This window comes from Blennius ocellaris (assembly GCF_963422515.1).
Source record: "Blennius ocellaris genome assembly, chromosome: 3".
Classification (NCBI taxonomy): domain Eukaryota; kingdom Metazoa; phylum Chordata; class Actinopteri; order Blenniiformes; family Blenniidae; genus Blennius; species Blennius ocellaris.
In genome coordinates, this window is record NC_137652.1 from 11,322,916 (window position 1) to 11,341,874 (window position 18,959).

General features: G+C 40.1%; 1 protein-coding gene across 1 annotated transcript in view; it reads right to left on the reverse strand.

Moving 5' to 3' along the window:
* ctnna2 (catenin (cadherin-associated protein), alpha 2) overlaps positions 1 to 18,959 on the reverse strand; it is a 353,855-nt gene that overhangs the window by 243,126 nt on the left and 91,770 nt on the right. Inside the window, exon 7 of the mRNA XM_080518161.1 lies at positions 14,542 to 14,745. Within this exon, the coding sequence (XP_080374287.1) occupies positions 14,542 to 14,745 (204 nt within the window). The remainder of the gene's footprint in view (positions 1 to 14,541; positions 14,746 to 18,959) is intronic.

Below are 18,959 nucleotides of genomic sequence, written 5' to 3' on the forward strand. Positions count from 1 at the left end.
ACTTCCATGGTCACAAACACCTTTTAAACAGATACTGAACAAAAACATAAACGGAACACTTTTTGCTCACATTGTTCATGAGCTGAACTCAAAGATCTAAAACATTTTATATATACACAAAAGACCTATCTCTCTCGAATATTGTTCACAAATCTATCTAAAGCAGTGTTTGTGAGCATGTCTCCTTTGCCGAGATAATCCGTCCCACCTCACAGATGCGGTATATCAGGATGTTGATTTGACAGCATGATTTTTTTCACGGTATTCGTGAACAATATTTGAGAGAAATAGGTCTTTTGTATACATAGAAAATGTTTTACATCTTTGAGTTCAGCTTGTGAAAAATGGGAGAAAAAACAAAAGCGCTGCGTTTATATTTTTGTTCAGATTGTCAAAATAACCAGTGGTGTTTTTGTTGTTGTAAAATTTAAAAAGAACACACAATGCCTCAGTGATTCACAGAACCAGAACAGTATCACAGACCACAGAACTATATCGGGGTGTGATTTCTCAGGCAGCAATGTAGATAAAAAATAAATAAACCCTGTTGCCCCAACAAGTGCAAGAACCAGTCACAAATCAAGAATAGGTTAAGTATACAAATAAAATAAATTGAATTAAAAACAATAGCACATCAACAGAAAAACATATAAACACAAAGCTGGAGCCTGAGGACAGTGTATCCAAAATAGTGCAAACAACAATACTATTAATCATAAATCCCTTCAAGTTTTTTGAAAATTCTGACGACAAAGAACACACACATGTTCTGTGATTCAAAGAACTGTTTCATAGATCACAAAACTATATGAAGGTGTCTCATGCAGCACTTTAAGTGGGATTGCATTGTTTATTTGACTCCGGATACCTGGCATCTTGGTATAAGTGGCTGCGTGTGAGCCTTGAGCGCAGCTTTGTTTTATTAATGCTCATTACAGAGAAAACTTGCTCACAAAGATACGTGGTTCCAAACATGGACAACAGCTTTGTAGCGAGGGCTGTTAAGTTGGGGTAACCTGGCAAGAGGTTCTGATCAAACGTGTCCAAGTTAGCTGTGGCAAATTTGCCCTTCAAATCCGAATCACACTCTAAGTCAATTATTGCAAGTTGGATGTTGACGGGCAGTTCAGAGAATGGCGAGCAAAACACTTTCAAGTCTTTCTCAAGTTCACCAAAAATCTGAAAATGTTGCTCAAACTCCCATAACTCCCGTTATTTTATCTTTGAAGTGCTTCAAGTCTGCGACACATTGGTTAGCGCACACATGTTTCAGACAGGGGAAGTGAGCTGCATCACCACCGGCGATTGGGGCCTCCCACAATGACAGCTTCAACTTAAAAGCGCGTATGCTGTCATAATACTGTGTGACAACTTTGTTGCGCCCATGCAGTTGTTTGTTCAATGTATTCATGTGCTCGGTAACATCCACCATAAATGCAAGGTCCTGCATCCATTCTCCGAAATGAAATTCTAACACCGGTTTGCCCTTTTCTTCTCGTAAGTCATAGAAACGCCTCAGCACAGCACCTCGGCTTAACAACCTTACCTCGGTGTGGTATGGCAAGCCGTAGATGTGGTCTTTCTCTCTGAGAAGGCTGTCAAACTGACGGTGATTCAGGCTTCTGGATCGGATGAAATTCACCATTTGGATGACCACCTTCATGACGTTATCCATTTTTAATGACTTACAACACAAAGCCTCCTGATGCAAAATGCAGTGAAAAGTCCAAAAATCACATCCTCCATTTGCAGATTGTACTTTCTCTCTGAACTTTGTCACAACACGATCATTTATGGTGCACCATCTGTAGCCAGGCTGACAGCGCGGGACCAGTCCACTCCGACCCTGTTGAGGGCGCCGACGAGTGCACTGAAAATATCTGCGGCTGTCGTTGTATCTGACATTGGCACCATCTCCACAAACTCTACGGTGACGATCAATGTATCATCTACTCTGCGGATGAAAATGGCCAGTTGTGCAACATCTGTAATGTCCGTGCTTTCATCGATTGCAACTGAAAAGGCAATAAAGGCGTTTACTTTGTTCTTTAACTGGCTGTCCAAATCCACAGAAAGATCGGAAATCTTGTCTGCAATGGTGTTTCTTGTCAGGCTGATATTTGCAAATGTCTGTTGCTTTTCAGGGCACACGATCTCCGCTGCCGTCACCATGCACGTTTTAATGAATTCACCCTCACTAAATGGTTTTGAAGCAACTGTGATTTCGTTAGCAATGATGTAGCTAGCTTTCACCGCAGCGTCACTGATGTCTCGGCTGTGGAGTAAAAACAGACTGTTGTTTCTTCAGACCCGACAACAGTTCATCCACCTTCTCTTTTCTCCGCTGTCCTTGAAAGTTGTCATGTTTGTCGGCATGAAGACTCACATAGTGGCGACGAAGGCTATATTCTTTCAGCACTGCAACATGCTGTGAACACACCAAACTTACTGCTTTCCCATTCACTTCTGTGAAAGAATAGGAGGATGACCATTTTTCTTGGAACTCTCTGCACTCTGCGTCCACGTTTCTCTTTTTTGACAGTGACATATTGGGGCAAGGAGGGTGACAAAGCATATAATGCTCAAAGTAGAAGCCGTAATAATTAGGGCGGGCAAAACACAAAGTAGCTCATCCTGATTGGCTGCGCTTGCTTGACCTTGCTTGCCTGACCTTGCTTGCTTGCTCTGCCCCGGAATAAACTGGGGGTGTTTGCTTAACACAATTGCTAATGCACCACCCAGTGGACGCAATTAGAACAGCAGTTTATTGAAAAATTGCAAAACATTTTTATACTTCACATAAACATCTCGCGGGCCGGATCAAACCCGCTTGCGGGCTGGATCTGGCTGGGCTGGATCTTGACCCTGCAGCTATGCAGGAACACAATACCTGGAATTAGGATGTTATTCAGATAGTACGAGCTTTTCACTGTACCATTCACAAAGTATAGGGCCGTTCTGTCTTGACTTGACACACCTGCTCACACTCAACACCGCCACTACAGTCTTGTCTGGTGATGAAAGTGCCTAATGCATGACACTCTCTCCTTAACGTCTCCAACATCATTGGTGGCCATAATGTCTGCTCAGTGTGAATGGACTCTCATCAGAGATCAGCACAGAGGCCAACTGATCCCTCGTCCATTGTCGTTGTTCCTGGCCCTTGCAAGACGATGACACCCCGTGGTGTGATCAGGTACCCTTGCTGATTACGCTGATCTAATGAGTTTCCGATGAGCTGATGTGACACTTGGCCCCTCTCAATGTGGTAGGAGTTGAGTGGCATTCATCATATGGTTCCACACAGCTCTGTTAACAATGAAGCAGTCATCAGAGGTTCATTTATATGCCTTATTGTAACTCTTCCAGTCTCTCGGTATCTCTGTTCTACCTGCCGATGATGCTCTGTGACACGCTAAACTTTAGTGACCACTTCCATCTGAGAATATCCTGTTTGAAGCTTCATAATGGTGAGATACTGTTGATCAATTGTAAAGTGTTGTCTTGGTCTAATGATGGCAAAATGTGAACAGCATGATGAAGAGGACTGTTTCAATATCAACTGTAATAGGAATAGGAAAATGAATGTCCCATTCACAGATTAAACACCTGTTGTGAATTCTGTTAAGTTCCTTCGCCAGAGAATAGGAAGTTACACAAAAAGCAGAAAAAGAGTTTGACTTATGTATGATAGATGCAGGAAAACATTTCCCTGCATCCATGTGGCATTTAAAACCAGAATTACTCCATACGTATATAGTCAGAACAACAACATTTACATAATCCAACTATTAGGAAGGTCAAATTAAGTTCACATGTAAAAGTTATAATGAATTGTAGGTCCATCCTAAAATGTCACCCAAAAACCCATTATCTACTGTCATAAGCAGCTTTGCATTGCCCTATGCTGAGTGTACTTATACTTTTTTCAACCAAAGCCAGCAATACTTTCTTGGTGAATAAGCCATTAAGCAAAATTAATAAGTAGGCCATCATCAGATTTCTTCCAGGTGCGACCGTATGACAGAAACATGTTCAAGAAATGACTAATGTTGACTTATTAAATCCAGCCAACTGGAATCAAACTTCAATTGAAGATTGCATGGCGGCTGACCATGGAACAAACAAATTTACTTTGCAGATAAAGTGAAATTGAATTCATCACATCTAGCGTATCTTCGAAATAAAATGTTGTGGTTCAATATTTGTAGAAGACTGTATCAGATAGTCTTTACACCTCAAATGTATGTTTCAGGCTGTCGCGCTGTTGCAAATATTGGCAAGATGTGTCAAACATTTTCTTCAAAAGTGACATCCATCGTCAAAGTTTACGCAACACTACACTGGGCTCAGACATGTGTGGGAAAGAGACTTGGTAAAGTTGTGGAATACGGATAAACATCTCTTTAAAACTGTCTGGGTTATTTGGGGAGTCCATTCACTGCAGGGAATCTCTCTGAGCACTGGTCCAGCTGCTGGCGGGTGGGCTTGTTGTCGCACTGGATGATAACCGCAGTGGGTCAGGTGCTTCAGCTGTCGCCAGCTTGGCCTCAGAATGAAGTGGTAGACATAAGGGAGCTCTGTGGGCTTCCCTGGGGTCTTAAATAGATTTACACTTTTTACCTGGGCCTCTTGGTCAATCCCCTCAGAGGCCAAGAAAGCTAAGTTGTTGAAAGTAAGTGGTTTGTTGGTGCACAGTGGATTGCAGCCTGTCGTGCCGAGCATTAGGTGTTGACAGATGGGCGGGAGTGCACGGGACACTGTAGGGAACCAATGATTTATTGCTGGGTCTGGGACATTTAATGTGGTGTAAGTGCTGAGTCTGGCGGGACAATGATGTGAGGACAATTGAAAAAAAAGAACAAAATAAACAAAGAGGATGAATAAAGAGGACAGAGGTGGGAGGCCAAATTACTGCTCTGGCAAAATCTGCAAGGTTTTAACAAGGAAATCATGTGCTCCTCTGAGGGTAAAAGAGTCTAGAAAGCAACACCAAGGAAGTAACACAAAAGGAACCAACAGCACCGACAACATTGGTGTCCTGTTTTGTTTGTATTTAAATAAAACGTGTACACCCTGTAATCTTCCTCAAAAAATAAAATAAAATAAAGGAGCACAAGAAAAAGCAAGAAGGAAGTAAAATAGAGGAAAATTTAAAAAGGGGGACAAATACATAACAGGAGCCAAAGTAGTGAGCTTGCACAGATAATGGCAGACTGACGGTACTGCTCTTTGTGTCAGATGAATCGCTCTCACCACTCCACAAGTGGATCCTTATAGCATGAAACTCTACAGGTGTGCTTTGAGCTGTTAGTCATGCAATCCTGTAGAGCAGAGTCTAATCACAATAAATGTGACTTGAGAAAGCCTCATAGTGTTAAATTGTGTTGTACTTTTAATTGCAGTCGCAGCTATGAAGTTTGTTCGATTTCTTCACTTAGAAAGTGGAAATTTCTTTGTCACGTTTGCCTAGAGAAGAATAAAATATAAATGAATAAGTAGTCGTTTCTCAATAATGGGATAAGATAAGATAAGATAAGATGATCTTTATTGATCTCACAAAGGAGAAATGTACTTGTTAAGGGATACAGGGAACATGATGTATGAGAGGCATACAATTCTGTTTCTTTTCTTAAACGTATGTGGTTTTCATGCTGTGGGAGAAATCACTGCCTATTTATGTTGCATATCTCACAACATCTCCAGAATAATGAGACATGATGATTTCTAAGTGTTTGCAACAACAACAGAAGTAAACGGGATGAATTTCCAGCAAAAAGTTATCAAATCAAAAAGTCAGGATGTAAACCAATCGCATGCAGGGTGTACCACGGCTTCATCTATTGCAGGGATGAGATGGATGCTAATCAGAATGTGTATCAACGGTTAAATTATGAATTAAGATCACACTTTGATGTAGATGCAATTGGTTAGTATGTTGTAGATTGGTTAGAGAAAAACTCCAACCAAGAACATGAACATTCTCAAATATTGTGAGAAAAGTAAAGTGGAACGAGCAAAAAATAGATACCAAGAAAGACATTTTTCTATCCTTTTTAACCTTGTATGTAAGCCTGAAATTGCAAAGCCCTTTGAATGACAGAAAAACATATCACAGAGGTGGACATTTTCTTGTCTGCATTCTTAGAAACCAAGGGGAAGAACACAAATGTAGGACATGGTCATGTAATGAGCCGGCTAGAATTGTTGAAAGGACGGGAGAAAAGAGAGAGAAAAAAAAAAACTGATGGAAAAGTAGTGCAGTTCCCGGCAGGGCTCACCCTGACACTGTTTATATCCAGTAGTTTGTTAGGACGGAGAAATGAAGAGACATAGCAATGGATGCACTATCAGCATTACATGGGCAAACGAATGAATCACATAACAGCTAAAAACTGTAATCATGGATGCCTTATAGCGCTAAATCAACGTTAATGATTTGTTTACAATGCACTAACTGAATAGAAATCCATATTTAAGCCATGTGTTCACTATAGGTGTTGACATTCAAATTCAAGGTATTTGACTGTATCTAGCACTAAGTCGTCGTATTTTAGACAAGCCTTCCTCCTGTGTTTAAATTGTTACTGATACCTCAGTATTTTCAAGAATGTTGGCTAAGCTATATTCCACCACTTTCATTCCCCTGGCTTACCTCCATTTTCTCCAAAATAGATAAATTACAGAAATTGAAGCCAAAGTATCCCAAACATGCGCAATGAAGTCTTGCCCATACATTCGCCCGACTCAATTACATATGACTACTTTACTCAGAGGAGCTGTTGATCATGATATTTCTGTCCATTCATTTATCTTCGATACCACTTCATCCGGAGTTGGGTCACAAGGAGGTCGGACCCTATTTCCGCTAACATAGGCCAAAAGTACACTACGCCTAATTAAATCCCATTCCAGTTCCAGTCTTTCAATCATTCTAATCAGAAGTTTGAATCACACACACACAAATAAAACCTAGTGAAGCTATATTTGGGAAACGTTTTAGAGGCATAGCTTGAACTTTTGCTTTATCAAGAGAGCATATACGCATATGGAACCATCCACCAGGGTGTGAGTTGTTCCAAATATTAAAGGATGTGTAATTTATTTATTCATTTATTTTTGTGAGATTTTTTTCTCAGCTAGCTTTTAGGTATCGAGAGAGCAGAGGATGTCCGCAAAGCAAATGAACAAATTAATGATTTGCTCTGTGCTTCATATCCAGACTTCACTGAGTCGCATGAATAATACTCTGAAAATTAGTCAGCTGTTTCTTGTTGGTTTCTCAATAGAGTGAGTCTTTGTTAGAATGAAGGACAAAAAGAAGAAACAATTGTCTTGAGTATTCCAGACAATAAGGACAGACAGTGTGGGCAACTCTTGGCTGTTTTGTTTCTGTAGCCAGACTGACGCTTTCCCCTCAGAGACAAACAGTCTCAGATGAGAGGAGGCGCTCTCTTCAGCCACCGACTGTTCAGTGCACAGATTTGTATCTTTATTTGTGCCTCCACAAAAATAAATAAATAAGAAAACTTTTTTTTTTTTCAGGGCTTCATCAATATTTTCTCTTCTCCTAAACTTTCTTCTGGAGAATTACAGGACAGAGAAGTAATTCACCACTCTATTGCCACAATTGATCATTGCGCTAACACTGGTGCATTTCATTACTGGAAACAGACAATTGCTGGACCAGGTGGCGTACCCGTACATCGGGTGTTACTGACATCCAACTGAAAAATAAATAAATAAATAAAAATAAAGGAAGCTTTTACTGCTTTTAGACTGTCCAAACAGCACTTCTTTTTTTTAGCCAGTATATAATGGCCTTTTGCCCAGAAGCTCACTATTGATCACTGCTCACACCTTCGCTGAGCACTTTTGTGCATTCACCATTCAGCAGATGTGCATCCCTGCTAGCATTTCATTGTCTTAATGCTCTCATTTTCATTTTGAAGATAATGTCAGGCAAGGCAAAGTAGACACTATGATCCAAAACAGGGGGGTTGAGGTAAGTACATATAAGTACACACATTTTGCAGCATGTGATCAGTCATTCCCAATTGTTGATTGAGCATTCTACATGGCAACTCCCACAGGAGCTGTGTGAGCAGGAAGGCCATCAGTCTCCCGCTAATGATCGTCCTACCTCACAATTCCCGCTCAGGTTTTATGTGCCACATCCAGCTAACTGTGACATTTGTGTGCCTGCTATCACACTCCCTAAATCCTTCTCCCGGGTGCTCACCGCCTCGCCGAGGTGCCCCCTCTCACCTGCCATGGTTTCTGGCTATGGCTATATTGTGCCGGGGCTCCCTTGACCCAAGTTGGTAATGCATTACTCCCCAGATCAATTGATAGATTGGCCCTGTCTGAGCTGCCGTAACTAAATCAGCTGCTCCTGATGATTCAGCACCAGCCAGGGAGCCGGGCCTGCTGTCACCAATCACAGATCACCAGCAGCTGAGACAGGTATGGACATTCTCCTGTCACTTGAACCTAATTTATTGCCAGCTACCACATTGATTAACCTTGTGCTGTGGTTCAAGCTTCCTATAAAAATTTGTGTGTTGGGAAGGGGGGGGGGGGGGGGGGGGGGGTTGGAGGGGGCTGCATGAAGCAGGAGGGAACATAAAAGCGGGTGGGTGTTTACGTTACTTTGGTAAACTTTCAAGAAAGAGAAAGACTGGGCGTTGATAACTGTTTTAAAGATAAAGCTATTTGTGGCAGCAATAGATTTAAGATTTTGGCCAGAATTGCAATTCCAAAAGGAGTATAAGAGAAAGTGAAAATGCATACATCCATATTTTATTAATGAGGAATACAATATGATGAAAGACATGATGTTGAATGTAATAGATTAAGAATTTTGGTAAAAGTTCATGGCATCATATTTCAACTCCGACTATCACTTTTTTTTTTTTTTTTTTTTTATTGTGACATGTACCGACTTTTTTTTAAAGGTGTTACTTTCATTATAGTGAAGTAGGCTATAAAAGGGCTTCATGAGAATAACAACTCATTGCCTCTCGTTTTATTTCACACTTTATACATTATCCCAACTTTTATGGAACTGTGTGCTGTGGGGTAAATTGCTAACAACTTGCATTTTATTTAGAATAATTAGTGTACACAGCATCACTAATGGCACAGCATATTCACACTTAACATGCTTGAACACTTTATATTGTCCTCGAACCAAAATATAGCCATTGTCTTTTGACAGTTGATCTTCCTCTGCAGGCTTTTTGCTATAAATCCTTCATATTTTGGACTGAAGGAATGAGATGACTCTTGGAGGATTAATCCTGCTCAGGTTTACATTTAAGGTAGAGCTTCTCCCACCTCAAGAATATTTTTACCAGCCTTGTCCTGATCAATGATCACCTGATTGCTCACAGCAACCGTCTCTATTCAGATCCCCTTACTGGCTCTGCTCCTTGGCCCTCCTGCATGCCCTGCTTCCTTCCAAACTAATCTTCAGCATTCACTGTTGTTTAGACCCCTTGTTCCCTTGTGGACCTGCAATTGCATTATGAATTACATGATACGTGATTGCATCTCTCTCTTAAAAGTTTCCAGATTTCAAAATATATTTGGTGACGGTTACTTTATTTAGAAAAATGCATCACGTATTCCGTAGAGATCTTTTGCAGTGATGAAATGTGACAAAGTTTAACAGACTTTCAGTTATGATTTATTTACAGATTTAAATCTTTTTTTAAACGGTCTGAATTTACTTCACTGAATAAAGTTTAGTTTTTTTGTAGTTGGCTCGGTAACAATACCCGTGATATCCACTCTTAGTTGTTGATTTAACCTCATTGGGGATGCAGAGCTGAGTGGAAGCATTTTGTTCTTTGTGTCTCTATGATTTACTTTGTGTTCTTTGCTAGGACAGCCAGGGGCTGTCAACAATCTTCCAGCTGTAGCCTCTAAAAACACAACTCATGGGCCTAATGAACCAAAGCACAATTACTTCAGCAAAAAAGCTGCCGTGACTTGAGAGGGGGAAAGTGTGCACTCGTGCTTTCAGTCTTTTTTTAAGATACCATCTGAGTCGTCTTAACACCATGCTCTTCTTTGTTATGAGGGACTCATACCTGCCTTTTATGACATTTTATGACATTTCAAGAGGAAATAAATGGATTACCATTTGTAATTTCAAAATATCAAACAGAACTTTTAATATAAAAATATAATTAGAATTTTTTTCTGCAGCTTTATCAGACACGCGTATACACAGTGACGCACAATAATACTCTACCGAGCGCAGACTAGCTATATAATGTAATAACAGCCCTCATCCATTAGCATCTCATTGTCTCAAGACTATTTAATAAGTGCAGGTGCCACAACAAACACATTACTAGGCTGGGTACGGCACAGGGCTTTTGTCAGCAGGATAACCGATACTAAAGGGATCGATAGACATCGGTTTGCCAATTGCTCACTGGCCACAAATGACATGGTGGATAGATCCAGCGTGCTCACTTTCGGCAAGTCACATGCATAACAAATCCAATGAATCATCATTAGAATTCCATTTTCAACTGTGAACAAGAGACAAATTAATACACGGTGCAGGGTTAAGCACTGCATTATATGCTGGCTTGTTTGTAATATAGACTTGATTTTAAGATGAGCTGCTTTGAGAGCTGTTTTCATGCTGCCCTAGTTTTCTAAAGTAGTGGAGAAGTGTAAACACTCTGGTTTCCCTCCTTGAGACAAAAACACTGGTGAGCATCAACTTCACATTACCAGTTTATTTAATAAAGATCTCATATTTACAGCTGGCTTTTATCAAAATAACTGAAAGAATTGATTTTTTCCCCCTTTTTCATTCAGTTATCGGAAAATAGTGAAGCCTTGAGTACCTCTTGAGGGTCTTCCTCCACAGATAGTTTAAACACCTCAGGTTACAATGACCAAATGGAATGTGTGGGTATATTGCGATCAATTTGAACAGAGCATTAAGTCACCAACGCTCAAGCTGAAATGACATCAACATATAAAACTAAACAAAAAAACTTGAACTGGACTATTAAGAGTTTCAATAGGAAACCTCATTAACTGTATGTCCTTGTCAACTTAACAATAAAAAAATTGATAAAAAAAAAAAAAAAAAAGAGCAGTCCATGTTACTTACCAGAAGGGATATATCACCATCATTGTTATAAACTATGTTGTTTTTTTTTTTTTTTTTGCTGCCTGCGAAAGCAGTTTTTCATGATTACAAACAACATGCCCGTAATGATGCCTTTGTCCTTGGACAGGATGGGTATATGACAGCTTTTTAATTACCTGATAGTTAACAAGCAGGTAAGTTTACGCTCGTAAGACGGATGCAAATATATGTGATGAAAAGATAAACATTGATGTTTAGCTATGAGCGAAGCTGATGGCATTACTCCTCCAAGAATCTTTATATTTTTTGTGTGTTTGTTTGACACGATCTGTCAAAATTACTTGTTGTATATATGTTGCACTGTCTTGTGGTAGTAATTCAAACAGAAGAGTAAAATGAAGATATCATTCTACATGTCAGCTAAATGACACACGGAGGAGGATAGAGGTGAGGTGGAAAGTTGAGCAGACAAAAGACTGGACTTTCACAAAGGATACCAAGTTTGTTTCTTTTTTAAAAGCCAAACTGCAGTTGTTGTCCTTGTTTTGGACTTTTATTTAACAGAGAGCACATCTAGGATTTTTTTTTTTTTTTAAAGAAGGTATAACCAGTTATATCAATTTCGTAAGATAATGATTAATTTTTTTGTCAGTCAACATCCATCAGCCGGTGTCATTCTATGTCTTCATGTATGCGCATTAACTACAAACATCTACAGTATATTCTGGTCATATTTTCATCCAGGTACACAGTTGAAATGTCAAGGTCTAAGATAGATTTTACGAGAGGAGGCTTTTGTTGGTATTAAAACAAATGTACAACCAAGAAGCTTTATATGGTGAAAGTGCAGAATACCCTTGACATTCAAAGCCAGTCAGATGGCAACAGTCTGAGGAATCCTGGATCTCAAATCAGGGGCAAAAGAAAGCTCAAAAGAAAAGATAGTGTAAGGAAAGTGGGGAGAATATCACCTTAGACAGACACTAAGAGATGAGTTTTGGGTCCAGATGCTAGTTGCAGCCTCTAACTGCAAATAAAACATGCATTTAAGCAATCAGTGGAATATGTTAGTTTGATGAAGAGAATCGCACAGGGTGTTGAAACGTCCACATGTTTCACTAAGTTTTCTCAATTAAAGCAGAGAGCCGACACCGTATTATAAAATAATAATAGTCCAAAGAAGTCCCTCACTGTAGGTACCGCACAAATCATGAATTGATGGAAGGACAAGACACTTTCTTCACCACTGACCATCAAATATGTGCGAGCGACTGCTCAGACAAATGCAGGAATGAGCAGACCGTGTAAAACACACTTTGATATAAGATGATAAAAGCAGATCAGACATTTAATAGATTTGACATTGAAAGTTTCAAAGATCTTATGAACTCCCATTTAACAGTACAACGTCTGCAAGGTCAATGATGAAGGATCCAAGATCGTGTTCTATTTTCGCTTATGTGGACACAGCTCACATGGCTCACTATGCACCAAAGGGTGGGCTGACGTAAAACATAAATTGTGATGATTAATCATTGTCTTGGCTTGTCTTCTAACCTCTACACAGTAGTGCCACTCACAGGGTTGAAAGGAAACTGAATGGAGAAGTGGAGAGCAGTTCAGGGTCTTCAAGAAAGAACAGGCTGGCCATGGTGTTTCAGAATAACAACATGGAAACACAATGAGAGCTTTTATTCAAAAGCCCTTCGTGAGCCCTTGGAACTTTAATTTACGCTCAGGAGCTATTTAATTGTTTTAGCTATCAGCTACACTTTTCCAAGTGGTTTGTTTTTACTGTAACAAAGATCTGCATGCATTTCCTGGCTTTGTATCCTGCTTATGCAATCATTTGAGACATCTCCATCGAGAAACACATGAAACCATTAATAATTCAAGGATAATATTAGTAATTTGCTGGGGGGGAAATTTTTCTTTTTTTTTTTTTTAATACTTTCATGTGTTTGTCTGTACTGCTGTTTATTTGTGGTACCTGTATATGTGTTTTGTAGGTTTTATTTTCCTCATAATTATCATCTCGATGGGAGCTATGGTAAAAGATGTGACATTTTAAAAAAAAAGGCTATCCAAAAGGCTTTGCATGTCGTGACTGATTCAATTGAAGTATATTTTTCTCACACAATCTCCATTAGTGCAGACAGCAACAGTGATGCTGTTTTTCTCCTACAGATGAAATCAGAAAACATCATCAATAGAGTAATGTGCTAAAAATAGACCGTTTCTTGAGCATTGTTTTTCTCATGACAAGATGACTCTCATCAACACCTCGCACATTGCCTCACCTCTTCTCACCTCTGAGCCTCCTGCAGTGCTCTGTGAATTAAACTACCAGGGGATGGTCAAAGAGCCATCGAAGCAAGGGAATTACCCACACACTAACATGGATTGCATTGCTCCAGATACAGAACCTCGACTGTCAAACAATAGGCATCCAAATTGATTGAGTAAGGCTGAAATATCTTAATGCCGTATTGCTTCCATCTACCATCGAGGCACTTCAATGTTAGTCATACAGCTGAATTACACATTTGCCTCAATGGGTGTTACAGCTAATAGGGCATACCGAAATCAACAATCTTATATTCAAACCTTTAAAGACATACATGAGAAGGGAAAGGAGGAAAATGGAGTTGAGGACCAACAAACTTGCAACAGTGTCAAACAATGGTAGCATTTGGTTGTATGATGGCGTTTCGGTTGACTGAATCTTTCCAGGGATACTACAGATGTCTGGTGTGAAAATGAGCACTTGAAGTGTTACCAGGAAAAGAAATGGGCAGTTTTGAGGTGTTTATATGGATTGTAGGACAACTCGTCCATGGACAAGCCGTCCACAAAACTTCAACCTCGCTAATAACTGCATCAGTCATATTTTAATCATATTTAGCATGTAAACGTGGCTACTGCATGAGCCCTGCAGCTCATTAACATGTCGGAAGACGGGCTTCCGATATGTTGACGAGCATCTGAAGGCGTCACTCAAAGCCAACATCTATGAAGCGGTGTTTTAACTTCACAGCTTATTTGTTTTCAGAACTACATTTCTGAAAACTGTATTTCTGAAAACTGTATTTCTGAAGACAGTGCAGTGTGCCCCTGTTGAGTTTGCGCTCTGGCCAGCTGCCAATGTTTATGCGTTTGTGTCAAATATGCTTAATATCTTATGTTTTTGTGTCAAATACACTTAACAATCCTCCAAAATGTGTCAAATATACTTTCAAATTCAATCCTTGAAATCAATAATGCTGAGAAAAATAGTCGTGGACGAGTTGTCCGGGGGTTTGCGGCTTTGTCAACAAGTTCTCTGTGGACGAGTTGTCCCTTCACCATTTATATGTACAATCAAATCTGAATGGAAGCACTCAGTATCTGAGTGTGACATTATAGGAGAGGCAACTCACGTTGTTCATGTACTCGCTCAACAAGTCTTGAAGGGCCTGCCGAACAGCGTTGCACTCAGCCACGATGCGTTCGCGACGGTCGTCACGTGTGCAAGAAGAGTCTGCCATTAGTGCAGCACCACTGATGATGCTCTCCAAGCGCTCTTCAAGGGAGGGCCGGAAACGAGCCTCACTGAACGTCAGAGGGTCCAGGATGATCTTGTTCTGTAATAGGGGGTGGGAAAAAAACAAAACAAAACACATATTAGGTCAGGACAGACACCAAACTGGTTAAAGCACGACCAGTGACAAGACCGAGAAACCACATCCTGTCAAAAGCTTAAATTATATCATAGATATGGAGGCAGTATTTTTAAGAATATATCTGCAGAAGGATGTTGTACTTGTATTAAAACATGCCAGAAGCCTGCTAATCATGGAGTGGACAATTTATTTAGGTAGAACAATATCGGCAAGAATTATATTTTGCTAAAGAATGTACCATGTGATAAATACATTGATAGAACCCTTGCACCTTACAAATATATTTGCCCTTTTTTGAATAAGAGTTTGAAACATTAAGAGGAAAAAAAATGAAATAACATAAAACATTTAAAACACATTCGTCTCCTAAATGGGACGTGTTTCCTACAAGGAGACGAGGAAAAGACAAAGTCAAAGGCAGCTATTTTTTAAGGAACAAATACAATATGAAAACTGAAAATGAATACTGCCTTCAGAAACGTGCAGATGTTTCATATCAGGGGTCTGTTAGCTCAAAGAACACCAACCAGTTCGGTGGGGCTTATTTTACGCTGGCAAATATTCACCAGAGTCTGGTTGCAAATGTATTAGGATGTATGTAAATTATAATAATGAATGGGGATGAATAACAACAATCAGCAACAGTCAGAAGCAGAGCGGCTCGATTTGAAGTTAAACACCTCCTAAAAAGATCTTTGGGCAGCATGCTTGTGCTTGTTGATCATCTACAGGACTATCTAATGAGGTAGGAAGCAAAAAAGGTCAAACTTACAACCCCTACTTAGCCACACATGATTTATATAATGTGACATTCCCTTAAATAGTCATTTATTTTATGATAGCCTTATCATGGTTGTGTTTAATCCGAGAGGCTGAAATAATGATAAACCTGTGTATAGGAAAAAAAACTGACGTTTCACCATTTCCTGAGAACAGTTTCAATTACATTTGAATTTAGTCTTTTATCCTAAGGGTCAACAAAACCAATTAAATCAAAAGCTTCTAGCACCTTAACTATCGCACTTGCATTTTTGTATCATTAAGGCTTCAAATGAACTGAACTTTTTGCAGCAACTTTTGAGATGAAAAGCTTTAAGAAGTTGCTCTGTAGCACGCATAATAGCTTTGGCCAGAGTTGGGTAACAGCAGAGAGCAAAGGTGTAGGGTTCAGTCTCTCCTCAGCAGTCTAATCCTGGGGCAGGGTGACAGACTGTCAAAATATTCATAATAACATGTAAGGTGAGCGGGAGCGCGACCTGCACCAGGCATAAGCGACTTTTCCATTTGCATGTGGGAGGAAAGTGTGGTATATACAATGTTGGAAAGTAGAGAGTGAATTATTAGAAATGAATTTATTAAATGAAAAAAAGATAGTAGGCTGAGACGGTGGCGACGGAACTGTGGAAACTAAGTGCAGTTTCCCACTTTCCGTTTCTCCTCTTTTGTTTCTGCCTCTTTGTGTCTATGCTTTTCACATTTTATTAAATGAGGAAGAAGCAGCACTTTGAGGCAGGTTTTGAGACTTTGGCAATTGTGCTATTGTTTGTTTCTTTGACAGAGCATGGCCGGCCGATTCTGCGTTTCGTCATGGAAGTCCAAAATCCAACAGATCCATAGAAATCAAACCCTACAAAATTGTCTCATCTGAGTAATTAAAATAAGTGAGTGCTGCTTCACAGTGAGATACTCTGTGCTTGATTAAACACTTTGGCTTTGTGAGTAGAGTTTGCATAGTCTCCCTGTTCTTGTGTGTATTTTCTTTTCTTTTTTTTTTTTTTTTATCATCGATTGATGTAAATGTATGTCCTGTGTAATATCCAGGAGGTATTTTACCGCTGACCAATGACATGAGCTCCAGCCCTCACAGCTCTTGTCCGAACAAAACAAGTATAGAAGACGATACTCCCTGTTGAATTCAATGACGGGAAATGTATAGAGAATTCACACAAAAAGGCAAATGTTGAATGTATCGATCAATTAATCAACATCGTGAAGAAAACAATGGCCTTGTGTTCCATATCACTTGTGGACTGGTCCTCATGTCGACGCATACGTCGGAAATTAAAGCTTTAAAGGAGAGAAAGGAGGGCCCAACAAAGCCCAATACACAGTGGATCTGGACGTGAAAAGATGCAAAGAAGGAAAGAACATGAAGGGAAACTGAGCGCATTCCCCCCGAGGACTCCAGCCAATTGTTATTCCACACAGGGTGTCAGGTTGCAATTATCACTGGGAGTTGGGAATAGGCAGAGTAGAAAGAGTCGCAAACGCCGGGCTGACAAAGGCTGGGAGGTTTTCAAGGTAATTGGCAATAGCTGAAATCATCCTCCAAAAAGCTCACAAACGTGACTGATAGTGCCAGTTCCCTCAATGAGTTTCACACCGCTAAACTCCTTCTTGAGACTTTTGTTGTCATTGAACCTCCCTGTCAGTTCGCTCTTTGGAGGCCAGAACGACACAGCATTAGCGAACAGCACACAGTAATAATAAGCTCCAAAAATGCTGCTGGACAATACTAAAAACTGAAATGATTTTCAAATGGCTGACACTGGAAATTCATCAGTAGTGGAACAAAAACAACAACCAAAAAAACCCCACACTTATTCTCGTTGCCCTTCTTGAGACCCACCATCTATTAAATCTATAGAGCCAATCAGATGTTTCTGAAGGTGCAGACATGAGCCAGAAAAATATAGGTGAAACAGTGAAACAGCCCATTTGTTGTTTTACAGTACAAACTCAAGGCAAAAAGGCTTTACCATCAGTATTTACTTATAGTATATACATCATAGTAGTCAGATCCCATATGGCATGTGGTCCGGATACAATGTATTCCTCGTCTCAAGACTGAAATCGTGTTTCACTGATCTACATCAGGAATTTCTCTCTTTTCAGGAACCTCGCATAGCTGCTTCACTGCCTGAAGATTGTGTCTGGTAATTGGAGATTCTGAGCTTTGTAGTTCTTTTTTTCTGAGATTGCATTAAGGAGCCTTTCAGTGGAGCATGCTAAAACCTGTGACTCGATATCTAATGCAAGGTGAAAATGTACTGTGATTTGTTTTACTGCAGCAGTGTCCCTTTAAATTAACAATGAACAAATGTTACCACGCCGTACTTTATAATTTACCAAGGGTGTATTTTTTTGATTGGGGGGGGGGGGGGGGGTGTTCACCAAGCAGTTATTTACACAGTGTGGCTAGAAAGAGCTTACCTCACAGTTGGTTCTTGAGCTGCATTATTTTATTTATTTTTGTTTAATTCTCGGACAATATGAAGAAGTCGTAACTCTATGTGAACATACCGTTTGATTTTGACAGTGTATCAAGACCAGAGGCAACCTTGTGTTTGCCCCACGAAGGGTGAGGTTATTAATTTGACTCCACTTTGGGGCATAAACCAGTGAGACGGGGCACATGTCACATCAGCCTATGTCAAAGGCGCCTTGCAGGACTTTCCAATATCGCATGACAACTGTTTTGTCTGAGAGGGAATCCAACAAAGTCTTGGACATACCACCGAAGTGCCTCTGGTGGTCCCATTGCAAGGTTCAAGGGTTGTTTGGTTTTGACTATTACACTGTTTGACAAAGCTCTGCCCACACGGGCCCACCAGCGACATGAGTCATAACCAATTCTGTGATTGATTAACCTAATGAACGGCACTTCAATCTGGTTGGTTGGGGCATTTTTGGCCATTCATTGTCCCATAGTGCCAGGGTGACTAAAGCCGCTTTTGAAAAGCTTTGGAAATGTGCGCGGGTGTGGTAAATGATACTGGATTAGCACGCTTGCTCTAATGCCGCTAATCAACAAGCAAAAACAAAAAAAAAAAAAAAAAAAAAAGGAAAATGCTAATATGCAAATTAGGACGTCCGTGAGAGGAGGTTTAAATACATTTCTGGCACACGCAAGAATATTCTGTCACCATCCACATTAATGTAAAAGATTCTGCATATCAGCGCTATTGTGGAAGATTATGCAGAGGCAGGGTTCACATTAGAGGCGGTTTCCATCATCTGTCAGAAGCAGAAAAGAGCCTTGTACCACTCTTTTTACTCACACATATCAGTCACTGCGTCCTCCCTGCTACTCCGCTGCCCGCATGTACCACTTAATCTCTCAGCACCTCCCCAGTGTCATCCTCAATTAGGAGGGCATCTGTGTTGCCCAGTTT